Genomic DNA, 27,026 nt, shown 5'->3' on the forward strand with positions numbered 1-27,026 from the left:
CAGACAAACTCCAACACGGTAGATTAGCTCAGCCTATGTTAGAGGAAAAGCCATCAGTGTGGCTAGCTAGGCATGTAGTAAATTGCCTGTGACCTCAGCAGTTGGAAGGCTGAGGCAGGGGGATCAGGAACCAAATCAGGTTAATTGAAGTTACCCATGGCTGCATAGCAAGTTCTTGACCAGCCTGGGCTACATGAGGCCCTGTCTCAGATGGAAAAGACCAGTGTGGCTACAGTGGAGTTATCAGAGTCAAGACTCAGGAAAGGCCACCAAGATAAGCAAGGCCAGTTACACGGGACTTTGGGGACCACAGGAACAGTCCCTGAATTTTATTCTCAGGATAGTAAAAAGCCGGTGGGGACTTTCAGACAGGGCAGTTACATTATCTAGTTTGTGTTTTCCAGAGTGGACTGTGTGTAGATCATGAGGGGGATGAAACAGAGAGATTAGTCAGAAAGATAGTCAAACTATTCAAGGCAAGAGACAAGGATGGCAAGGGTTAAAGTGGAAGGGAATGGCTGGCCAGAAGTCAGACCCTGAGTATATTTTGAATACAAAGCAGAAGGTACATGTTAAGGCCTGACTGTTAAGGAATGACTCTTAAGAGTTCTGCCTGACAAATGAGAGAATGACATGAAGTGTTCCTTGACAAAGACAAAGGTGGGGATGGACAGGGAGGGTAAAGGTCACGGTATGGGCAAGGAAATACAAAGTTCTGGTTAGCTGCCCATAAGACATTCAAACAACAATGGTGAACAGGACACCGTATATGCATGTCTAGAACTCAAGAAAAAGCTGAAGGATAAATATACAAAATTATGGAGAGACTGTGAGGTTATCTCTTTTCTGTTATGTACATATGAGTGTATATGAGGTGTGTGGTATGCATACATGTGTGCATGACTGCACCTATGGAAAAAGCAGGTATCTTGCTCTGTCACTACATCATTCCCTTGAAACAGGTTTTTATTTATTTTGTTTTTCCTGAACCTGGAGCTAGGGTGGCAGTCAGCACTCTCCAGTGATCCTCCTGTCTCCACCCCTCACAACACTAGAGTTATAGGTACACTTGTGAACAAGCATGGCTTTTTAAACATGGGTGGGTACTAGGGAGTCAAACTCCAACCCTTATGCTTGTACATGACACATCACTGAACCATCTTCTCAGTTCCCTTGAGGTTATTTTAGGCTGGGGATATACCTTAGTTATAGAGCCTTGCCTAGCATGTTCAAGATCAATTTCCAGAAACTTGCATCTGTGTGTGTGAGTGCGGGCACTCACATGCACACACACACAGATTGTTTAAAACCTGGATCTTGGGAAAATAAAAACATATCATTATTGCCTTCCAGGTTCATAGAACATCCCTGGAAACAATACTGGCTACCTCCAGAACAAAGGATGGTTAACTTATGGCTAACACCAATTATCAACTTTACAGGGTACAGAACCACCTAGGGGACAAGTCTCTCCATTGAGAAGCGTTTATGTTGGGTTAGCCTCTCTGTCCATGTCTGAGAGGCTGTTTTGATTAAGTTAATTGAGGTGGAAAGAACCCCTAAAAATGGGCGGCACCATTCCCTGGGCTTGGATCCTGGACACAAGGAAAGGAGAAAGTGAGCCAAGAGCACCGGCATTCACTGTTCTCCCCTCTGGATGTGGCTGCAACTTGACTGTTGAAGAAAGACAGGTAGATGAAGAGCGTTTGTTTTTAATCCTTTTGCACCTAAATTTCCTGCTAGTCTACATGTAACCTATTTAAATAAGGGGAGATGCTTAAAATGGACTTCAGGATTTATGTGTGTGTGTGTGTGTGTGTGTGTGTGTGTGTGTGCACGCGCGCGCGCGCGTGCGCGCACATACAAGTGCAGATGACCTTGGAATCCAGAAGAGGGATGATCTGGATCTGGAATTAAAGAAGACTGTGAGCTACCCTACTTGGGTGGTGGGAACCAAACTCAGGTCCTCTGCAAAAGCAGTGTATACACTCTTAATAGCTGAGCCATTTCTCTAGCCAGGACTGCAATTAAAACAAATCTAGATCTGCACCTTTAATTAGATATTTAAATTTATATGAACTTGTGAAGTTACGGAACCTTGTAAACCTCATCAGTAAAATAGTACAGGTTTATCTTCCGTAATCTAAAACTTTGAACTCACAAATGCTCCAAAATCTGAAACATTATTATTTTATGTATATGAGTGTATGTAAGTACCTGATACCCAGGGAGGCCAGAAGAGGGCATCAGATTCCCTGGAAATGGAGTTATAGATGGTTGGTTGAGTTACCACGTTGAATTCCAGAGGACTCAAAGTCAGGTCCTTTGAAGAGTAGCCAGTGATCTTAACTGCTGAACCAGCTCTCCAACCCAAAATTCTGGAATGTTTTAAGCAGCATACTAGTGTTCCAAAAAAAATCCTAATTCAGGGGAATTTTCTTTCTTTCTTTTTTTGTTTTGTTTTTCAAGACAGTGTTTCTCTGTGTAGCTTTGGAGCCTTGCTCTGTAGTCCAGGCTGACCTCGAATTCACAGAGAGCCACCTGCATCTGCCTCCTGAGTGCTGGAATTAAAGGTGTGCACCATCACCATTTGGCCTTGGGATATTTTCAGATTTTGGATTTTTCATAATTCTTAGTTGTAAGTGCTCTCTCTCTCTATATGTGTGTGTGTGTTTGTTTGTGTGTGTGCGTATACACATATATATATATTCCAACATCTGAAACATTTTTGGTCCCAAGCATTTTGGACTATGGATACTCCACTTGAATTCAAACCCACATCACAAAGAAATCAAAATAACAAACTTCGCTTTTTTACTCATACTTATTAAGAACCCACTAATTAATTTATTTTTATAGATCTTCCCTTTTGTTTCTGGAAACGGAAATAGTAATATCTGTTTCCTAAGGGTGTGGTGGTCAAATAAACCCCCAAAATATAGAAAGCATTCCATCCTAGCAGCAGTAATTACTCCTGCCACTGCTACGCTCACTACAAATGGTCAATGGTAAGCTGCCTCAAAAAAAAAAAAAAAAACATTCGCAGATAGGCTGTCTGTTGCAAACTAGCTTCTTCCACACAACCTACCTCCAGGACAACAAGCAATGTCCACTGACAGTAATAAATGTTTGAGAACATATTCCATGCATTTAGCTGGGGTTTGTGGAACCATAAAAACAAAGTATAGAGTAACATTCTCTTCAATAGCTCAGTCTATATCATGCCTAACTGTCAGCCAGTGAGAGAAATCATAACAGAGATATGGACAAACACTTTGGACATATAAGACCCTAATAAGAACAAGACTTGAAATTAAAAAACCCATCTGTGAAAACACATGAGTCCCTTTGATGCTGACATTTTCTCTTTTGTCCTGAATGCTATCTATTCCCTTTTCTGTTTTTTATCTGTTTGTTTTGCTCTCTCTCTCTCTCTCTCTCTCTCTCTCTCTCTCTCTCTCTCTCTCTCTCTCTCTCTCTCTCTCTCTGTGTGTGTGTGTGTGTGTGTGTGTTGCCTGTATGTATATTTGTGCAGAAAAAAAATGTTGGTTCCCCTGGCACTGGAGTTATAGATGGCCGTGAGCTGCCCCATGGGTGCCAGGAGTTGAACCAGGTCCTCTGCAAGAGCAGCCTGTATGCTCAACTGCTGAGCCACCTCTCCAGCCCTCCCACTGCTGTTTTTAACTTAGACAGCAGTTCTTCTGGAAGCCCTCCTCCCCTATTTAGACATGAATTCTTCTGGTCCGCCATTCCTGAACCCCTAGGACTAAAGCAAGGTATCTCTCTGTTTTAATCCCCATCAGAATACGAAGTATAGTAGTATAAAATGGACCTCACTTCCCAGGCTTTTCAATTAGACTGGAAACCTTTGAGGGCACTGCCAGGGCTAACATCTCCCCACATAATACAGTGCCTAGCACACAGTGTTTATTGACCAGTATATCAGTTAACCTTGGGCAAGTATTTTCTGTCTTCCCAACTCCAGCACCATGTATTCTAAAGAAGGAACAACCTGCTCTGAAGGAAGCATGGAGGAGAAAGAGGTCATGTTCTCGTCTATACTAGCATCAGAGTCCAAGGCCAACTGACCAACGATCTCGATGAGATAGGCCAGGATCACACCATCTCGGAGATCCTGTCGCAGGTCCTGCACAGGCTTCACGGATGGCCTCTTCTTCAGCTGGGCATTCACCCAGGCCACATAGGCCTGTAGCTGTTGCTGGAAAATAAAAGGTGGGGAGATAAAGGAAAGATGGCATATCAGTCTTATCCCCTGCCCTGTCCCTATAAGGCAGCATGAGGGAGTGAGGTAGAATCTATATCAGGAAGGAGAGAATGGCTTTAAGAGGTCATGATCAGGTCCAGGGCATATTCCCAAATGTCTAGCTTTAGGGCTAACACCTAGGGATAAGGTAATCTCTGATTTATTCAGCACTGCAGACACAGACACTCCCACTTTCCATGCTCTGCTGATAGGGATCAAGGCTGAGTCCAGGATGCCAGCCAGTATTCAGGTACAATCACTGCTGCCAGCAGGCCACCATGCTTTGCAGCCACAGTTCCTCATGTACTTTATGCACAATGGACAATGACACGCCTATTAATTGATCTTGTGGAACCAGACATGAACCAGGACTCAAGCACAGTGCTGCCTCCCTCAGCTGCTTTCCTGGGAACGAGATGTGGGTGCAGTCCTCTCACACTCAACAGAAGATTTACCCTCCTGAGCCCATAATCCTAGGATTGCTACAGAGTTAGTTTTAATCTGTGTTTTATATTGTCAAAGAGGATCTGGTTACGTAAGACTGATGCAGAGAAGGAAAAGAAAACCATAAAGTGGACAGTGACTCTCTGAGGACTGAGAGGCATTTTCCTTCATATAAAGGCGGGGCCTGTGCTACCAGGAGCCTAGGAGGCTTTTGGTTGAGACATTGAGGAACTCATTCCAACCCGCACACAACCCCACACATTTCATTTCCCATTAAACAGGACATGTATTCTGGTGTTTATTGTTCCCATCTAGTCAGAAGACAGACATTGCTATCTGAAGAGCACACAAACAATATCACAGTCCAGATGGCTGATGTCTCATTTGTGTAACAGTCTCAGATCCTGAACCTAAAAATTAAGTTCAAGGGCTAATTATATTAAATTATAATTTGGTTGAAGTATGGCTGGTGTCTAAGTCTCAAGAACTTCCTTGGTGAAAGGATGCTGGAAATTACCTATTGGCTGCTTCCTGGGGCTCAAATAAAATCTTTGTTAGTTTCTCTGTTGATTGTTGGAAATTGCCACTGGGAGACAGTGCTAATGCAATAATCCATCAGTAAACTATAGGACCTGCAATGGCTAGCAGGAATCAGCAGGAGCAATATAGCATTTATTGAGAGCCCAAACAAACTAAACATCATTTCTGGTGTCTTGAACCTAAGGACTGGTGTGTGCTGGCAAGTGGTCTACCCTTGAGCAATATCTCCAGTCCTAGTTCTTGTGTTCTATTTTAATTACTAATTCTGGTTTAAAGACTCAATGAATGTATCTAGAATTACACAAAACTGATGCTTACCAAAGGGTTGATTGTTTTTACATTTCATTTATTTTGTGTGAGTGTGCTTGTGCACATTACATGGTGGCAAATGTGGAGGTCAAAAGGTAACTGGCAAGAGTTGGTTCTCTCCTTCCACCTTGTGAATCTTGGGGACTGAACTTAGGATGTTAGATTCGGCAGCAAGTAGGTTTGCCCACTGAGCCAGCCAATGCAAATCCTAGCCATTATTATTGTTACCAATATCACCTAATTTTATTCTCAAATATATATAATATATATTTTATGTATTATGTATACTATATATAAATACATATAAAATATATATACATATACATACAACCATTGTCTTAGGATTTCTATTGCTGTGAAGAGACAGTGACCACGGCAAATCTTATAAAGAAAAACATTTAATTGGGAGGCTTACAGTGTCAGAGGTTTAGTCCATTATTATCATGGCAGGACATGGTGGCATGCAGGCAGACATGGTGTGGGAGAGGAGCTGAGAGTGGAGAAGGAGCTACATCTTGATCCCACAGGCAACAGGAAGTGGTCTGAAACACTGGGGATGGCTTGAGCATACATGAGAACTCAAAGCCTGCATCCACAGTGACACACTTCTTCTAATAAGGTCATACCTGCTCCAAAAAGCCACACCTCCTAATAGTGCCACTCCCTATGAGCTTATGGAGCTAATGACAGTCAAACTACCATGACCATAAAGCAATGCTATTTCCATTTTATGGATAAGATTTGGAGAAGTGACATAAGTTCCCCAGTGTCCCCAGAACTAGGACACAGCATGTCCAGTTCTAAAATCCAGTAAACACTGCCCATGCTTACAAAGGCCCCTTGCTATCCAGCTCACTGCACAACAACCTGAGTCAGACACCCGTCTTCAGAAAGTAGCTGATACATAATGTTCCAAGGTCCTACCTGAGGCAGCTGGGCAAAGGGCATCTCTGCAATGAATGCTGTGGTTTAATGGAAACAAGTTAAGAGCAAAAAGAGCATGAAGAGTAACACTGAGGTGGCAAAACTCCTAATTGGGGGGGATACACACCTGTAATACTAGCTTTTGGGAGATGTAGCCAGCTTGAGGCTAGCCTGGGATACATTGGCTCCTGTTTCAAAACAAAACACACAAAACTCCTAATCATTTTCCCTGTATCTTTCTCACTTAATTTTTTTGAGACACTAATGCCTCACGATGCATTCCTGGCTGGAGTGGACCAGGTTGTCCTAGAACTTCAGAGATCCTTTGCCTTCCAAGTGCTGGGATTATGGGCCTGTGCCACCACACCTGGCTTAACTTGCCTATATATAATTATCAGCCACCTTTAATTCATCCTCTAAGCATTCCTGCTTAAAGTTCTTCATTGTTCTCCTGTTATCCTTAAGATAAATCCCATTTCTTGGCTATCCTGTAGTAGGCCTCACTAGGTGCTTTGGCCATGCAATGGGAGTAGACCTTGTGGCATTTGTGATGATTTGTGTGATCACCCCCTACTCCTCCATGTCCCTGTCATGCCTCAGTCTGTCCAAACCGCACACATTTCCCCCCAAATGCATCATGCTTCCTCACCATTGCACCTCCCTCTGCCTGTTAATGTTGGGTTTTTTTTTTTAGTCTCAACTCAAGCGTTACTTTTTCAATAGAACCTTCCCTGATCCTCTCACATACCTCAGACTCCCTGAGGACTCTGTGTGCCATTCAATTGGCTCACTAATCATTTGAGTGCAACCCATGGGACTACAAAGATCTCATACCTTTATACAGTTTGCAGGAGGTCTAGGGAGATGATGGCAGTGGATCAGCTGCTGGTACAAATACAAGTTGGATCCTGAACACTCACATAAAAAAAAACTGGGCAGAGTGGTGGTGCACACTTATAACTCTAGCGCTGGCATGAAGACAGGCGACAGGAAAATCATAGGAGCTCACTGGCCAGACAGCCTACCAAAACTCCAGGTTCAATGAGAGAGCTTGTCTCAAAAAATAACACATAGAGTTACAGAGGAAGGCATCTCAACATCAGCTTCTGACTCCCCACACACACACTTGCACACAAACTTGCTTCCTGGGGGGGGGGATGCATAGAGTACTACAAGGGGATGGACAGAGCACTGACAAGGCATTAGGCATTAGCCCAGCTTGATGTCCAAGAGGTGAAGGAGCAAAGGAGGCAAAGAGGTCAGTGAACCCCAAAGACCTAAGATATGAAATAAGATCTCTGCAGGGAGTCACTACAGTTCAGAACTATTTGCCTCTTAGAATAACAAGTACTCAACAAATATTTGCTTCAATGAGAGAATCATTAGTCACAGGTTTTTGTTTTTTGTTTTTGTTTTTTTTTTTGTTTTGGTTTTTTGAGATAGGGTTTCTCTGAAGCTTTGGAGATTGTCCTGGAACTCACTCTGTAGACCAGGTTGGCCTTGAACTCACAGAGATCCACCTGCCTCTGCCTCCCGAGTGCTGGGATTAAAGGCGTGCGCCACCAACACCTGACCATTAGTCACATTTTATCAGGCCTACATCTAAGTTACTGCAGAACTTCATTGTGCAGGGACATGATTTTTCAGTAGGTGAAGATAATTTCTTAAGTAACCATAGCCTTGCATCGGCTGCAAAGAAGCAAATTGTCTAGGATGCAGAACTGACCACTGGTCCTCTCTATTTGGTGCATGGCAAGACAGCAGAGAGGCATATTAGTCAATCTCTGCTGGGATCTTCCAACAAACGGGGATCCACGGCATCACAGTTAACAAGTTTCAGAGCATCTATTCTGTATCAAAAGCTATGCTAGTTCCCCTAAATGCATTTTTCTCTCTTGTTAATCTGATTGATGTAGATGTTCTATCTATGATGAAGGGATCCACGGCATCAATTGTAACAGTTAACAAGTTTCAGAGCATCTATTCTGTATCAAAAGCTATGCTAGTTCCCTTAAATGCATTTTTCTCTCTTGTTAATCTGATTGATGTAGATGTTCTATCTATGATGAAGACTAAAAACTGAGACTCAAAATAAGGTGAAATAAGCTGTTCACCCAGATAGTGAACCATGAATATGAGATTTGAATTTAATACTCAAGGCAAAAGTTCTTTCCACACCTAAATTAATGCACCTCTGAGCTGTGAGTGGTTCGGTAAACCTCAAGAGATGCTCTTTAGTGTAAAGTACCGGTCCACAGGCACTGTGTGGGTCACTCTTGTACTATTCATCTACACTAAGTGGCTCCCGAGTGCTCAGTGTGCTTCAGACCAGCCCTATCAGCATCCCTTGGGAAACTGCTGGAAAAGCAGACTGTTCTTAGCACACCAGCTCTGCCAAATCAGAACTTGTGTTTTAACAGGCTCCCCTGATGTCTGTGTGCCCACTGGAGTGTGAAAAACACCAACTCAGACCACTGGTCCTCTCTCTAGATGCATGGTAAGACAGAGAAAAGCTAGAGTGTAGTTCAGTGCCAGAGTGCCCCCTCAGCTTACGGGAATTTTCATCCTTCTGGCCTAAAGCTCTCTGAAATCCTGGTACTTCACACCCACTACCATGCATCGGATGTAAAGGATATGTGAAGTTCCCTCACTTATTTCTCTGCTTCCTCTTTTTTCTCTCTTCTGCCTTCCCTTCTTCTCTTGTTCCCAATAGAGCCCCATTGTTGGTCACATGGATGGGTCATTCAAAACCCCTAAGCATTATTTTATTTAACTTAATAACTTTTCATTGTGAAATAATTTCTTGTCCATGAAAAGGTAAATATGGGCTAGAGATATGGTTTCATAAGTAGACAGCTTGCCATGCAGAAGGCTCTGTGTTCAATCACCTGCACCACATAAAGTGGACATGGTGATCACATGCCTGTAATCCCTTTCAGGCAGAGGATCAGAAGTTTAAGGCCATGCTTAGCTACATAGAAAGTTTGAGGCTTGCCTTGACTATATGACATCCTACCTTAAAAAAAAAGTAACATACAAAGAGCTCATCTGTACTCATTACCCAGATACGCACAAGAGAACCACAGCACAGTCATCAAAATAGGAAACTACCATTAACATAACCTACAGACTTCCTTTGAATTTATTTTTTTAAATAGGTGTCGTTGTGCCACATGGGCCTTGGGATCAAAAAAGTCATCAGGCTTGGTGGCAAGCACTGAGCTATCTCTCTGGCCTTTGGTTTTATTGTGTTGAAATTTAGGTTATGGGTTTTTGGCAAAAATATCATGCCTTTCTGAAGGCTTTCCCTTTCTTTCTTTCTTTCTTTCTTTCTTTCTTTCTTTCTTTCTTTCTTTCTTTCTTTCTTTCTTTCTGGTATAGCCAAGAATAACTGAACACCTGATCCTTCTGCTTCTACCTCCCAAATGCTAGAATTCCAGAAAGGTGCTACAATGACTGGTTTTATATGGTTCTGAAGATCAATCCCAGAGCTTCATGCACACCAGGCAAGGGTTCTACCTACAGACACATCAAATATCTCCAGCAGAGAAAGTATGACAGAGTCCCTGGAGCTGGGACAATGTAGCTAGACCCCTCACACCCTGACAGAACAGGAAACAGAGAGAAATGAATTTGGATGCCCCAGACATTCTTTATAGATTAAGAATGTCAGTTCCTTGTTTGGTCATATATCACAGATACTTTATGGTAGAGTATTATAAGGATTTTGTTTTAATTTACTTCCTTATATGCTTCAGTTTTACTTTTAGATCTTGTATTTCTTATATTCAGTTGGAGTTTATTCTTATACATGATATGAAATTCAGCTCTAATTTATCCTTTCCAAAACGGTTAGCCATTTGCTCCAGCACCCATTTATACAAGCATAGTCTTTGTCTATTCCAATGATTTGAGATACTACTTTATCATATTCTAAACTTCCATAAATTCTTAGGCCTATTTCTGGACTTTCTATTCTGCCTCACTTGCTTATGTCTACCCATGTCCCAGCACCAAAATGTGCTACTCAGTATATTTACTAAGAGACAAATCCTCACTATGTGGCCCAGGGTGGCTTCAAACTCTTGATCCTTCTGTGACAGCCTCCAAAATACTTGTGGAGGGGAGGCTGGCTCATGTATCTCAATTTGACCTGCACTTCACTAAGTAGCCAAGGGGGACCATGACAAGTTTAGACCATGATCCTCACAAGGGTGATGAGGATTGAACCCTGGGCCTCACACATGCCAGGCAAGCAATCCCCATGCAATATATGTTAATATATTCTAGGGCCAATTCTCTTCTCTTGAAAAAATCTTACTGTTTTCTTAGCTAGTTTTGTCTATTTATTTCTCCATGGGAACTGATGATGGGGGAATGTCCTTCGGAATGTTGTGAACATATGTCTCTCTTGTTGATGAATAAAGCTGTTTTAGCCAATGGACAAGCAGGATGTAGACAGGAAAGAAGTACAGGTGGGGTTACCAGAGTAGGAGAATGCTGGGAAGAGAAACACAGAGAGTGTTTGTAGTAAGGAGCATCCATTGTCAAAGAAGGCAATGAGGAGACCAAGTGATGAAGATGCGGTCCTAACTGGAAGCATCACCAGACAGAAGATGGCACACTCCAGAAACAAAGCTGACAGGATGCAGCACTGAAGGAAAGAACCCAGAGAGCAATGCCTGAGGACTGGCTGCCTGGCAGTGCTGTAAGGGCTAAAGAACTTGACCTAGAGAACAAGTAGCGGGCAAAGCAAACAGTCAAGTTTTGGGCACAGTCTGAACTGTTTGTAGAATACCAGGGTGGGGATGTTTTCCAGCAAGCTGACAAAATACAGATTCAGAGCATAAGATATGAGGGTTGGGCTGAAGGCACACACCCAGAAGTATCTATGTGTGGTTAGAGAGATGGTTCAGCAGTTAAGAGCAGTGACTGCTCTCCCAGAGGACCAGGGCTCAATTCCTAGCACCCACATGGTAGCTCATAATTATCTGTGACTCTATGTTTGCAAGTGAAATAAGAACTGTGCAAGTGCAGATGATATGATAGTCTATGTGAGAGACCCAAAGAATTCTACCAGGGAACTCCTACAGCTGGTAAACACATTCAGCAAAGTGGCAGGATACAAAATTAACTCAAAAAAATCAGTAGCCCTACTATATATAGACAATAAAGGGTCTGAGAAAGAAATCAGAGAATCATCACCCTTTACAATAGCCACAAACAACATAAAATATCTTGGGGTAACTCTAACCAAACAGGTGAAAGCCCTGTATAACAAGAACTTTGAGACTTTAGAGAAAGAAATTAAAGAAGATACCAGAAAATGGAAAGATCTCCCATGCTCTTGAATAGGTAGGATCAACATAGTAAAAAAGGCAATCTTACCAAAATGAATCTACAGATTCAATGCAATCCCTATCAAAATACCATCACAATTTTTCACAGACCTCAAAAGGACAATTCTCAAATTTATATGGAAAAACAAAAGACCCAGGATAGTCAAAACACAATCCTGTACAATTAAGAGGCATCACCATCCCTGACTTCAAGCTCTACTATAGAGCTTAAGTCCTGAAAACAGCTTGGTATTGGCACAAAAACAGACAGGTAGACCAATGGAATCGAATCAAAGACCCTGATATCAACCCACACACCTTTGAACACCTAACCTTTGACAAAGAAGCTAAAGCTATACAATGGAAAAAAGAAGCATCTTCAACAAATGGTGCTGGAGTAACTGGATGCTGGCATGTAAAAGACAGCAGATAGATCCATATCTATCACCATGCACAAAACTTAAGTCCAAATGGATCAAAGACCTCAACATCAATCCAGCCACACTGAATCTCTTAGAAAAGAAAAGTGGAAAGTATCCTTGAATGAATTAGTACAGGAGACAGCTTCTTGAACATAACACCAGTAGAACAGACACTAAGATCGACAATTAATAAATGGGACCTCTGAAACTGAGAGGCGTCTGCAAGGCAAAGGACACAGTCAACAAGACAAAACAACAGCCCACAGAATGGGAAAAGATATTCACCAATCCCACATCTGACAGAGGGCTGATCTCCAACATTTACAAAGAAATCAAGAAGAAAGTCTCCAAAACACCAAAGGATCCAATTAAAAAGTGGGGTACAGAACTAAATAGAGAATTCTCAATAGAGGATTCTAAAATGGCTGAGAGACCCTTAAGAAAGTGCTCAACATCCTTAGCCATCAGGGAAATGCAAATCAAAACAACTCTGAGATACCATGTCACTCCTGTCAGAATGGCTAAAATCAAAAACACTAATGACAGTTTATGCTGGAGAGGATGTGGAGAAAGGGGAACACTCCTCCACTGCTGGTGGGAATGCCAACTTGTACAACCACTTTGGAGATCGGTATGAAGATTCCTCAGGAAAATGGAAATCAGCTTACCACAAGATTCAGCAATTCCACTCTTAGTCATATACCCAAAAGATGTACACTCATCCATTAAGGACATCTGCTCAACAATGTTCATAGTAGCATTATTTGTAATAGCCAGAACCTAGAAGCAACTTAGATGTCCCTCAACTGAAGAGTGGATAGAGAAAATGTGGTACATCTACACAATGGAGTACTACTCAGCAAAAAAAAAAAAATGGAATCTTGAAATTTACAGGCAAATAGAAGAAACCATCTTGAGTGAGGTAACGTAGTCACAAAAAGACAAACATGGTATGTTCTCACTCACATATGGATTTTAGACATGGAGCAGGGGATTGCCAGCCTACAATCCCACTGCCAGAGAGTCTTGGAAACAGGGAGTACTCTAAGACAGATATGCATGGTAACCCAGAGAAGGGTTATGGGAGGAGATCTCCCAATCGGATTGGGAGCAGGGGAGAGGGGAGGAAAGAGGGAAATGGGAGAAAGAGAGAGGGAGAAGAGGAGGGGAGAGGAGGACACGGGGGAGCAGGAAGATAGAGCCAGGGTAAGAATAGAGGAAAGAAGGATGAGATATACCATAATAGAGGGAGCCATTATAAGTTGAAGGAGAGATCTGGCACTAGTGAGATCTTCACAGATCTACAAAAATGACACAAACTGGCATTAAGGCTACCGTAAATGCCCTCCCCTGATAATGAAATTGATGACTACCTTATATGCCATCCAGTGGCTGATGGAAACAGAGGCAGACACCCACAGCTAAAAACAGAACTGAACTCCTGGAACCCAGTTTCAAAGAGGAGTGATGAGCAAAGGAATCAAGACCTGGCTGGTGAAGCCCACAGAGGCAGCTGACCTCAACAAGGAGGAGGACATAGGCCCCAGACTGATGACTGAGAGACCAGCATGGGACTGATCCAGACACCCCCTCCCCAACCTGGATGTCAGAAAAGAGGCCTCAGCAATCTTTGGGACCTTGGAGAGTACATCAGTATTTATTCCTGACATACAAAGGGACTCTGGGAGCCCAGTCCACATGAAGACATGCTCTCTCAGCCTGGATACATGGTGGAGGACCTAGGCCCTGCCCAGGATTATATGACAGACTCTGAAAAGCCCTCATGGAAGGCCTTACTCTCCCTGGGGAGTGGAGGGGAGATGGAGTGGGGTGGGAGGTTGGGAGGAATGGGGAGCTGGGGGAGGAGGGTGGGGAGAGGGAACTGAGAGTAACATGTGTAAAAAGTTAAATTAAAAAATTATATTTAGCCGGGCGGTGGTGGTGCACGCCTTTAATCCCAGCACTCGGGAGGCAGAGGCAGGCGGATCTCTGTGAGTTTGAGGCCAGGCTGGACCAATAGCCTCCAAAACAATACAGAGAAACCCTGTCTCGTAAAACCAAAAAAATTTATATTTAAAAAAAGAACTGTGCAAGTGACTACCTTCCACTGAGCACTTCCTATACGCCAGGTACTGTGCTAAGTACCTGACCACACACTTTTCATGCAACTGATCACCTCACACACTGATCCCTCTCAGAACGATTCTTCCTATTTGATAGATGTGAAAACAGAGGTCATGAGTAGCAGCACAGCTACAGTCATAGGGCTGGTCAATGGCAGAATAAAGATTTGCATTCAGTGCTTATTCCAAATCCTCTGTTCCAAAACATTTCAAAAAGTGAGGCAAACTATGGTATGAAAAGGAATGGGACATGAGAACACCCAAGGGAAAGAAGAGAACTCAAATGCACTCAGTGCCTATTCTTGTCAGAGAGAGAGAGAGAGAGAGAGAGAGAGAGAGAGAGAGACAGAGAGAGAGAGAGAGAGAGACAGAGAGAGAGAGAGAGAGAGAGAGAGAGAGAGAGAGAGAGAGAGAGTCTGCATCCATTATCTCCTTCAGCCATCAGACCTGTCCTGGTTAGTTTCTGTCGAGGAGACCCTCGACTGAGAAAATATCTCCATCAAATTGCAAATCTGCATGACATTTTCTTGATTAGTGACTGGCACGAGAGGACCCAGGCTACTGGGAGCGGTGCCACCCCAGGAAGGTGGCCCTGAGTGGTGTAAGGAAGCAGACTGAGCAGGCCACAGGAGCATGCTAGTGAGCAGTGTTCTTCCATGGCCTCTCTTGCAGTTCCTGCCCTGACTTCGCTGGATGATTTACTTTGATGTGGCAGTATAAGCCAAATAAAACCTTCCCTCCTCAATACTGCTTTTAGTCATGGTGTTTTATTACAGCAATGGAGAGAAAACTAAGACAAGACCCAATCATTAAAAATCATTGCTATTTATGCCATTTTTCATATAGGAAAACATGCTCTAGATTACACTTCTAATAAGCAGTCAAACCAGGATTTGAACCCATTTCATCTTACTGCAAAGAATATATTATTTCTACTATACAAAGAAACCTGGGACTTATCAACAAGTGGTTGCCAATGAGATGAACTCAGGTCAGCAGGTAAAGGCACTTGCTGAACTAAGTCCCCAGAACCCACACAATGGTAGAAAGAAAGAATGGACTCCACAAAGTTGTCCTCTGACCACCACCTATGCTGTGGCATACACACCCATGCACACCACAAAATCATCATAATGATTTTTAAAGGGTGGAGGACAAGTGTAGGCTAGGGAAATGTCTCATTTTACCACACAAGTATAAAGAAAGGAGTTCAGAACCCTGAAACCACACAAAAGCTAGATGAGCATGGTGGCCAGTGTAGGAGGCGGAACAGGGACTCCCAAGACTAAAAGGGCAAATTCAAGGGTCTACCTCAATATATAAGGTAGTGAGTGATCAAGGGGAAGACCCTTGACATCAACCTCTAGCTTCCACACATGTACTGACACACATATACATACATCTACACACATACAAACATATTTTTAAAGGGAGAAATTGTGAGATGAGTAACAAAAATAGTATCAGGAGATTTAGGAAGAATCAGGACAGAAGAATATGTGTCAACGAATTCGGAGATGAGACTTTTAGGACAGCAGCAGACTTGGGAACCCGAAGGCCATTTGATGTAGTAATAACAGATCATGCTGGTGACCTTTTGGGGAACTGACCTTGTAGAGCCGCAAGGCTGAAGTCAGATGGCAGCAAAATGAGAGGACCCCAGGAGGTGGGAAAATAAAAACAAGAAGGATGGGAGAGAGGGTCCTAGCTGGGGAGGAAAACAGGACTGGGAATGAGTGGCTTTTAGGATGAGACTATTTGTAGGCCTGGGGAAGGGGTCAGTGAGGGAGAAATGATCAAAAGAAGGAGATACTTGATGCAGTATGACTGGGAGGAAATGAAAGAGCTGCTCCCCCCCCCACACACATCTAGGGTGAGGAGCTGTGGGAGAAGAGTGGGGACCAGAAGAGGAAAATTGACTTGCTAGTCCCAGTCCCATTTCCCCCAACTCATTCATTTCTGGAAGGAGGTTCGACCAAGAGAGAAAGTAAAGGGGGCGAGATCTGGAGCAGACCCTATGAGACCACTGAAGACACTCTGCAACACCAGGTGCTCGACAGGGGCTGGAGAGCGTGATGCTACAAGTGAGTCTCCTGGCAAGGCAAGCGATTTACTCTCACAAGGCTCAGCAGGCCTGGACCATCCACGGAGGAACCCAGCACAGACTTGTGCAGTGATGGAAGTAGCCACAGACTCCAGGATCACCAGGGCTAAGGGAGGGTGTGTTGAAGCCACTGGTGGCAGAGTCAGAGCCAGGGAAAAAAGATGAAACCAGAGGATAAGATGGGAGGATGGGAAACACTGGGGAAAGGAGAGGCTGATGGAACAAAAATATTCAGTTTAATGAAATTAATAGTGAAAGCTGGGTTTTGAGCACAGTGTCAGGGTTCAAGAATCTGGCATAGAGCCAGATGTGGGAGTACACACCTATAATCACAGCACTCAGAAGGCTGAGGCAGGAAGACTGCTGTGAGTTTAAGACTAGCCTGGGCTACGCAGTGAAGTTGACGCAATCTCTCTAAAAAAAGAAAAAGAACTTTTTAAAGGTGGGGGAAACACGGGTTTCAGATGTGGTCTTGATGAAGTGACCCAGAGGTGTTAATCACAGCAGAAGGGACAGTGCATGAACTAGGAAACTAAGTCATCATTATGAGGGATCCAGAAGTCCTCCCAGGAAGGTAGTAGACATTAAGATGCTGTGGCTATTTTGTATTATTCCAAGATTCATATAGTTTTTAAAAACTGATAAGCAAGTCTTATGTTAAATCAATTATTTAAAAATATTAATAGCTGGCATTGGGGACATCTATCACAATGCATGCTGGCCCAAGTCAGCCTAATGGAATCTAGCAAGAGTGTTAGAGCATCACAGCTGCATGGGGCAACCCTACCAGGTTAGACCAATCTTCAGGTCTCAACTCCACATTTTTCAGTCTAACATGGAGGGGGCTGTCAACCTCTAAACTGGGGGTCGAGTCTCCCTGTGGCCTGGAGATATCTGTACTTAAAGGGCAAAAAGGACCCTGTTCCTTTGCTACCAAAGCCTGCTGCTGGCTCTGGAGCAGCACACACCCACTTCCTGTTGGAAGTTTACCTTAGAAGAGGCTGTGGTGTGAGCCCGGCCCTGCCTGGCTCAGCTGCTTAGCTTTAACAATAACAGATCACTTAGCTTTAACAATAACAGATCAGGGCATCTCCCTCCATAACAGATGAAACACTATATGCTTTTTGTAAGAGGCTGTCACTCTCTGCAAGTTCCACCAGTTGTCTTATTTTCATCTCCCTCTTTTTTTTTGTATTATAGTATTCTTTAAATTGTAACTGATGTAAGTTAGATATTCATTTTGCATTTCTAGATATCAAACTCTGGGTCTCAACATATTCAACAAGCACTCTACCCCTGAGTCTTAGTTCCCCATAACCAAATGTTTTTTAAAAGATGTTTATATTATCTTTATCCACTTATTTGTGTGTGGCTGAGTGTGAGTATAGGGAGGTTAGGGTGTGTGGACATATTATAACATTCATATGGAGGTCAGAGGACAGCTTGGGGAAATTGGTTCTCTCCTTCTACCGTGTGGCTCCTTGGGAATCAAACTTGGGTCATTAGACTGGGTGGTAGGCCACCCCGTAGGCCCAGAGTTTTAGTTAGTTAATCGTAGCTTTTTATGTTTTGCCTGCAAGCATATCTGTAAATATGTGTGTCTGGTGTCTGTAGAGACCAGAAGAAGGTACTGAATCCCATGGAAGTGGAGTTACAGATGGTTGTGAGCCACCACGTGGGTGCTGGGAATCTCTAGAAGAGCAGCCAGTCCTCTTAACTACTAAGTCATCTCTCCAGCCCCAGATTCTTTTTAAGTAGGTCTTCTCTGGTTAGGACTAGGGTAAGGGGTTCAGAACCTGGATCATTCACACTCTTCCCTGCTAAACCTCCCCTCCAATTTCCCTACTTCCCCCTTACACCTGGCTCCAAAAAGAACTAAAAAGAATATTTATTTCATTTTTGTGTGTAAGAGAGAGCAACATATTGACAGGGACAGTGAGAGGCAGAGACACAGAGAAACAAAAGGCAGAAGGCACCAGGTGAATGACCTGCACACAAATGTGCACACATATGCACACGGGCATCTGCACCCACACAAGCTACATTTAGATGTTGTGACAAACCAGGATGCCAATTTACTCATGAAAAGCTGTCTGTAAAAGAAGAAATAAAGACACCATGGAAAGGGGGGGTAGAGATCTGGGGAGCCTTGCTACCGGAGTTGGAGTTTTTGCTTTTCACTAAGTCTGAAATGCTTCTGTGGCCCTGCCTTTTCTGTGGTTTAATTCCTCAGATTTTCCTAGGATTCCATGAGTCACTAAACTCCACTTCCTATTTCTTCTTGTTCAAGTGGGGTTTTGGCACCTGCAGCCAGATTTGCACAAAGAAAGAGAGGCAATGCAGACGGTTGGTATAAACTGTGTCCATGAGGGTACAGAACCTGACTTTGTCTTGAGTTTCACTTTTCACTTGTTCTGGGGAAGCTATAAAGTTGTCAATGTCCCAGCCGGGAGATATAACTTATAGCCTAAGGGCACTTGCTGCTCTTGCAGAGGACCCTGGTATGGTCTGCAGCAACTATGGGCTGGCTCACAAGTAGCTCTAACTCCAGTTCCAGGGGATCTGATGCCTACTTCTGGTCCCTACAGGCACCATACACTTATAAGTGCACCAGCATACATACATAGGTACATACATACATACATATGCAGACAGAACATTCATACACATAAAAATATTTTTAAAAGATGTCAGTGTCATGGGTACTTCTAGAAAGATGGAGATTTTATGTTAGCTGAGTCAGGCCCAGAGGAAGGGGAAAAGCAGCAGCAGTGGTCTCAGCTATCTAAGCAGGCTTGGAGTCTGACAAGACTCATCAGTGCCCGTTTCCATCAGCTTCCTCCAAATCACTCCATGCACCTTACAATCTGGGTTCAAACTCTCAGTGTAGACAATTCTATCCACATTCTTCATCTGGGCAGGGACCCTTGACCTTGAAAGCCTTCTTGCTGCCAGAAGTAACTTTCCTTCTGTTTTTCTTTAGGATCTGCCCTTTCCCTCCAAACAGCTCTGTAACATTAGCTTCTGCTCCCTGCCCGTTACCAACAGAGATCAAGGACTGTTGCTGTAGAGGATTTGTTTGGGTAGAGATGCAAAAGCAGGTTGGAATTTCCCCCCAGGGAACTCCATGGGATCTACTGTTTCTAGTGTAGAAACATCCCAGTGGTTTGGCTCTGTGGCTCCCTGCTGGTGAACCAGGAGAGCAGCAAGTGTTAGAGACAGTGCAGGAGGAGATTGAAAGACCCAAGGAATTAGTTTAGCACTGAGACCGGAGGATACCTGTCTAGAGCTCAGACTTTCCAACAGTGAAGGTGAAAAGAGAGACATAGGGAGTTCCTCAGACACAAAAGAAAGCCCAGGTTAGTTATGATGGGGCTAAATTCTGCCAGTAGGGGAAAAACCCCACAATATTGTATTTCTTTTCTATTAATTTTTTTTGGTTTTGTTTCTGGAGACAGAGTTTCTCTGTGTAGCCCTGGCTGTCCTGGAGCTCAGTCTGTAGAGTCTGCCTGCCTCTGCCTCCTGAGTGCTGGGACTAAAGTCATGTGCCACTGCTGCCCAGCTCTTTTCTATTAATTCTTTTGATCCTTTGCTGACAGTGTACTTTGTTCATTGAACTTGGTGAGTTGGGTCAAAATAAAAGTGTCATTAAAATTTCTTCTTTCACATGGACAGGACCATTTATATCAATGTTCAGCTTTATGGCCAAAGGATCATATAGAAAAAGGAGAGCTCAGGTTTTCAGAACGATACCATTTCATATCATAAACTTATAAAATTTTCAATAATTGTCAGCTCTCTAAACAGTCTGTTCCTTTATGAACACATGCTACAAGACTAGTGCTCAATAAATGCATGAGACTGAATCTATAGTCACTCTATAACCAATCAATCTATAGTCTAGGGTATCTCTTAGTTTAGAAATAGAACACCTGGCTCACCCTCAGAGCTTCTGATGCAGGATTCACCCCCTTACCAAATGTGGCCCGTGCAGGTTATGTGTCTGGCCACCTCAGTGGGGATTAGCTTAGGAAGTAGCACAGAAATGCACTCAGAAAAGCTTGAGTCTGAGCCTTTGGTCCCCACAGCCCAGACAAAGCCCGTGACCACAGATGAAGTATTATTTGTGCTCAAACTCTCTAACCCGCCTGGGTGAATGGCACCTGGCAAACCGTGCCCTATCACTGCAGCACATGCCTGGTCCGCCCATCACTCAGCACCGAGAATGCAAGGCAGCCTGGTAGCTTTCAGCCAGGGAGCATCTGTTAAGCTGGCCTTGGTGCCAGTGGGAACAAAGGCAGTGAGCCTGGGTGGGCAGTGAGGAAGTCAGCCTAGATAGAAAAAAAAGTCGGGCCAAGAGGTGGAGTGCTCCTTACATTAAATACTTAAGGGTTTCTACAGCAGAGCCGAGCACTGAGGAATCCATCGCGGGAATGTCTGAGAGCCTCTGTCTGGCCCAGTGCTGCAACGCTACTTCATGTAAAGCAGGAGGCACTAACGGGGGTGCACCCAGCAGCTCTTCTGCCTGCCAATCCTCTTCCTTACTCAGCATCCCCTTTACAGGATGAGCCAGACAAAGACTCACACTGTTCCCAAGGACCATCAAGCAGATAAATCCCCGCCCCACCCTTCCCTTTAAAAAAACATTTGTTTGTTTGCCTGTTTATTTATGGAAGGTTAGGAGTGGGTGGGTGGGTGGGGAGTGGGTGCACACCTGCCATGCCGTGTGTGTGTGTGTGTGTGTGTGTGTGTGTGTGTGTGTGTGTGTGTGTGTGTGTAGGTCAGAGGGATGACCCGCAGACCTCGGCTCTCCCCTTCCACCATGTAGGCTCTAGATACTAAGCTCAGGTCATCAGGCTTGGCGGCAAACGCCTTTTCTCACCAAGCCATCTCATTACCCTCGTTCCCGCCACCTTATTTTTCCCAGATAATGTCATTATGCTGCCCATGGTGATCTAAATAGGGCAACATGTGGACTAAGCAACCCTCTTGCCTCAGCCTGCTAAGTAGCTGGGACTCCGGCAATGTGCTGCTTCCCTCTGCCAAGCGGTTTAATATGTTCCTTTCCTACTTGAAGAAAAATGGGCAGGAAAAAATCTGCCAATTCACATGGTCAGACAACTGGCTTCCTGCTGACCAACTTTTTCATAAATCATTCCCTTAACTTTAAACCTCATAGCCATTCACATCAAAACTAGGCAGAAGTTTACTCTTTTCCACAAGCAAGATGTCTGTATCACCACAAAGTTCCCAAGTATGATGCTTTCTTTATCTTCGTTGGCCTGTGAACTCCATTAGGGAACAGACTCTGCTATTTGGCTTCTATTTCCAGAGCCTGGCACGGTGCCTGGTAAACACAGTAATTCAGTGAGCGTTTGGTGAATGAGTGCCTGCACAAATATACCAGCTGAGCAGTGGTGGTGGTAGGGAATCTGACCTCACTAAACACAAAGGTATAGTAATCGCTTCTTTTCATGGTTTTATTTATTTATTTATTGGGTTTTTTGTTTGTTTGTTTGGTTGGTTGGTTGGTTTTTTTGAAACAAGGTTTCTCTGTATTGTTTTGGAGGCTGTCCTGGAACTCGCTCTGTCGACCAGGCTAACCTCTAACTCACAGAGATCCGCCTGCCTCTGCCTTGAGTGCTGGGATTAAAGGCGTGCACCACCAACATCTGGATTTTCATGGTTTTATTAATTAGAAAGTGTTTCTACAATATCCCACAAGCATTACTCTTTTGTGATATTTATGACATTAAGTATCCTATTGGGGCTTTCCCAGTAGGTTTTGTCCCTCCCTATACAATTTTCAATGACTGTATATATATTCCCCTCATCCAATTATTGGTCAAACTATATTATAATCATAGATCTATTAAAATCTCCCAACACAAACACCAAAGTTTTTTAAAAAGTTTATCTCCCAGGAAAAACACTGGCAGAAATTCATATCGCCAAAGACAATGTTAATAAAACAACCAATATCAAATAGCTTGAACTAGGTGTTGAGGGACATTCCAGCAACTCCAGCACTGGGGAAATTGAGGCAGGATGAACAGGAATTCAATGTCGTCCTTTGCTACATATGGAGTTCACAGCCAGTCTGGGTTACACGAGACCCTGTGTCAGAAACAACAGGCCTGGGAGACGGGTCAGTCAGTGAAGTGCTTGATATGTAAGCCTGAAGATCTAATGGCCAGCACCTACATAAAATGTCAGGCACAGCAGCACACAGCTGCAATCCTGGTACTGGGGAAGCAGAGACAGGCAGATCTCCAGAGCTCACTGACCAGACAGCCTAGTAGAATCAGTGAGCTCCAGGTTTGCTGAGAGATCCTGTCTCAAAAAGTAAGGGGAGGCCAGGCAGTGGTGGCGCAGGCCTTTAATCCCAGCACTGGGGAGGCAGAGGCAGGTGGGTCCATGTGAGTTCAAGACCAGCCTAGTCTACAAGAGCTAGATCCAGGACAGCCTCCAAAGCTACAAAGAAACCCTGTCTTGAAAAAACAAACAAAAAAGTACGGGAGTAAGGGGAGAGTAACTGAAGAAGACATGACATCAATTTTAGGGCTGTGCACACATAATAAACACCACACACACACACACACACAGTTTTGAAACAAATGCAGAATAGATCTATGGATAATTCAGTGAAAATCAACCATGTCAATACAAGAGATTGCTTTAGCATCACTGACATGAATCAATTCTGTGACTTCTTTGCCAGGCATGCTGAGGCCAGGACTCTAGGTGGGCAATGTGATTGAAGGAGATTCTGTCACACACAGTTATATTTAGTGACATATGGACTGAGGAGGGACCAGCAATAAATAGAGGGAAACCTTGATTCAAAGGGCAGGGTTTCTCTCTGCTCCTGGATTTCTCTATAATTAACCAATTAAGGCCATCTCCCTGTCTCCTGTGGGAGTTTTCTCTGCCAGGGAGAATGAGGTTGCAGCCCTAACCACACAGACCTATAATAAACCATCTGGGTGATGAAGGATAGCTTCAGATATACTTAGATTATTCCCAAGAGGTGGCTGAATACATGAGTGGTATTCTTAGCCTCAGTAGAAATAATTTCTCAGAGGAATTAAGTGTATTCTGATACTATCTTTTAAGTCCCCAGTTAGTCTTATCACATGTCTCTAGCAAAAGAGATTGAATGTTACTGGGCCTATTAAGCAACCTTGAGCCTGGAATAGATCAAACAATGCCCCCACCAACCATACCAATTGCTTCACTCATCCTGTTATTCAGTAGCATGGTTATGTGATAATATGGGGGCAGGGTGGAATAAAGAAAATGTATTATGTATGTGAGAATTTATGTTAACTAAGGAATCATTCAAATTTAACATTAATACTTATATTACTTACAGGTATAAAACCAAAATGCTATTTTGGTTTTCAGAGTTCAAATCTACTAAGAATTCTACTACAAAGAGTACATGAGTCTGCAGAGAGAGAGCAGTTTGTGGAATGGGTAGACAATTCAAATACCACAGGGGCAAAGGACACATTACTGAATGGCTCTTAACAGAAGAATTGATTGCAAAATTGTCTGACTGTTGCTTTTAGGAATATTCCATTACCACCATAGGGAAAAATATCTTTCACCCCCTCCCTTTTCCCCCTTGTTTTGGAAGAACTGTGCTGTTAGACAATATTTGTGTAGAGGCATGCAAATGATAGCCTGGCCGACTTGTTTTCACATGGGTCTTCAGATGAAGAGCTGGAAATGGAAAACCAGCAGAAAGCAAGGACTAGGTCTTGGCCCTGTGACAGTCATCTTCTAATCAGAAGGCCCTGACACCAAAGAGCCGGTTAAAACAGAGAAGGGGAGAGGCCATCAGAGGACCAACTGGTGAACGGTAGGATTTACACAGCTAAGGACCAGAGAAGGCCCAGGCGCAGAGAGCCTCTGCGAGAGGAGATGAATGGGCATGCTGGAGGCACTTAAAGAGGAGTGCTTCCTGGCTCTGTGTGTCTCACCTCGGGGCCTGTAGCTCTTTGTTAACGATTCCCTCACGTGTGTTCAGTGAGGACTGATGTGAAGATGAGGAGGCTAGCCATGCAGGCAGGATACAAGCTCTGCTCTTTAGTGAAGGTTGTGACACCCCTCAGCCAAAGGAAAATTCCAGCACAGTTGGTCACACTGGCAGAACATTTCCGTTGGACTTTTTTTTCTCTGTGTGTGTCAGGAAGAAGGCTGGGGCACAGGGGCCAGAACTGGGGAAGGTTCTAAGGCAGGTCACAATGCAGGGCTTCTTAATTAGAAACAGGGATCAAGCAGGGAGCCTGTCGTGCAGCTGGAGAAAAAAAATCCTAAATGGAAATTCATGAGAATGGTTGGTTGCCTCTAGGGGAAAGGATGGGAAGGGGGGAGCGGGGAATGGCACACAAGGCTCTTCTATCTTGCCTGTAACGTTAATATTTAAGAAGAAAATCAGGTTGGGGTGTAGCTCAGTGATCTAGCCCCTAGTCATATGCAGGGCCCTAGGTTCAGTCACCAGTGCTGGGGGTGGGGGAGGATACGTTTTCATGTTATCTGACTGAAAACTGATTTTAAAAACACAAGGGCTATCTTAAAGGGTAGAGGAGTAGTGCAGTGGTAGAGCACTTGCATAGCATGCCCAACCCCCCTTTCCCAAGAGATCTTAAATTTAAGAAATCAATGGAGAAGGGAGAGGTGCACTGAGGGAAAAGTGGGCAGGAAGCCATGACCAGCAGCCTAAGCCTTTGTGGATGCTGGGCTAAGGCAACCAAAAGGATGAGTGAGGAGGAGTGGAGGCAAATGGAATGGCAGTGGTCTCAAACAACGATCGACTGGATCACAAAAGAAGCAAATGCAAGTGGTAACAGAATTCTGACAGAAATTTGTGAGGAGAAAATGAGCCTGAGTCAAGCCTAGCTCACCTTTCCTGTCAGATTGAGGATCCCCACAGCAGTCCTCACAGAACTGCTCCTGAAACTCGGCCTGTGACCCAGGTTGCTCCTCTCAGTCACCTTTGTCCTCGGTGGTGGAGGACTTCACGTGCAGGACTCAGGGAATTCACACGTGGAAAGGACCACCCGCAGTCTCCTGCCCTCTCAAACTTTCTACCAATGCCACACCACCACACCCCTCCAGTGACTCATCCGGTTAGCTCCTGAAACAGAAAAGAGCTCGCTATGCTGCCTCCTGTTCAGGGCTTCCCTCAAGGATGTCCCTGGAGAGTCCCTGAGAGCGTGGGTACCACCTTTCTTAGTCCGTGGTCCTAACTGTCCTCGACGCCCAGGAAAGTAATCGTTCAGTGTAGAGAGAGGCCCACCGCCCTTCTGATGCCCTCAGGTTCGTGCATCTATCTGCACCGCACCCAGCACCTTGGCTCTGTACCCAGCCAGGCTCTTCAACTCTGAGATATGATGTGCTCTGGGCCCCCCCAGAGGATGCTCCCCCTGCCCGCCCCAGGGTCCCCTTCCGGAGATTAGGCGGGAGGCGCGGGGTGACGGGGAGCTGGGGGTGGGAGGAGCAGGACAGTTACCTCATTGAAGCCCTCCTGCAGGACATCCAGTAAGTTCCCGCGGGTTAGGCAGGCTAGCATTGTTCCTGCCGTGGGGCTCCCCGGGTGGGGTCGCCCCGCCGCCGCCTCCTCCCTCTGCACACAAAGGCAATGGGCTCAGCTCCCTGGGATCTCTCCTGAGTCCCGCATGCCACTTACTGGAAACCTAGAGCCGAGCCAAACTAGCGGCTTGCACTGGGCATGCTCGCGCTGGGGCCGCAGCCGGAGGGGCCCGGCGCCGTGTGGGTTCCTATAGAAACAGCCAGGCGCGCACGGCAAGCACCGAGAGGAAAGAGCTTGCGCTGGCCGCCAGCCCCGGGGCCGCCCGTGAGTGCGGGGAAGCCGAGGGCGCGCGCACACGCTCCTGAGTGGTGCGCGCGCGCAACGAGCACTCACACACGCGTACACACCTATACACCCGCGCTGACACAAGTGGGCTTGCCAGCACCAGCATATGCTTACAATCACTACACTGCGGGTTTGGAGGCGGGTGTCCCCGCGCGTGCGCAGGCACACGCACGCGAACTCCCCCCCCACACACACACGTATTCACTCTGCTCTCTTAAGGCTGAAAACACCATCCGCACGCGAACACCACACACACACACACACACACACACACACACACACACACACACACACACATTCACTGTGCTCTCTTAGGGCTGAAAGCACCTCACCACAAGGTGGATGGAAAAAGGAGTGAGTCACAGGATTCCCCCACCCCATTCTGCGGACTAACAGCAACCTTTTTCCACACGGGGCTGGAGAGTGAGGCAACCTAACAGAGAGGAAGTAAAGGGCATGAAACAAAACAACAAAAAAAGAGGAATCAGAGGAGAGAGGCTGGGGGTGGGTGTGTCATTAAGTATTAGGATGTAAGTAATTGAACAGTGCTAAACAAATCATAACATCACAACAAAAACATCAAAGATGATTTGGGTTGGCCAAGGTTTTACCACAGGTATCTCTTCTCTCTTTTCAAAATAACTGCTATAAAGGGAAAGGTGGGCAAGATG

At 44.6% G+C, this 27,026-nt stretch overlaps 1 protein-coding gene across 1 annotated transcript in view; it reads right to left on the bottom strand.

Annotated features, from left to right (window-relative positions):
• Window positions 1-26,424, bottom strand: part of Dixdc1 (DIX domain containing 1) — a 76,181-nt gene extending 49,757 nt beyond the window's left edge. The window contains 3 exon segments of the mRNA XM_040729697.1: window positions 4,013-4,048; window positions 4,051-4,219; window positions 25,990-26,424. Coding sequence (XP_040585631.1) covers window positions 4,013-4,048; window positions 4,051-4,219; window positions 25,990-26,049 — 265 coding nt within the window. The 5' untranslated portion in view covers window positions 26,050-26,424.
• Between the last annotated feature and the right edge of the window lie 602 nt (window positions 26,425-27,026).

The sequence above is a fragment of the Mesocricetus auratus genome, unplaced genomic scaffold (genome assembly GCF_017639785.1).
Source record: "Mesocricetus auratus isolate SY011 unplaced genomic scaffold, BCM_Maur_2.0 Super-Scaffold_100022, whole genome shotgun sequence".
Lineage (NCBI taxonomy): Eukaryota > Metazoa > Chordata > Mammalia > Rodentia > Cricetidae > Mesocricetus > Mesocricetus auratus.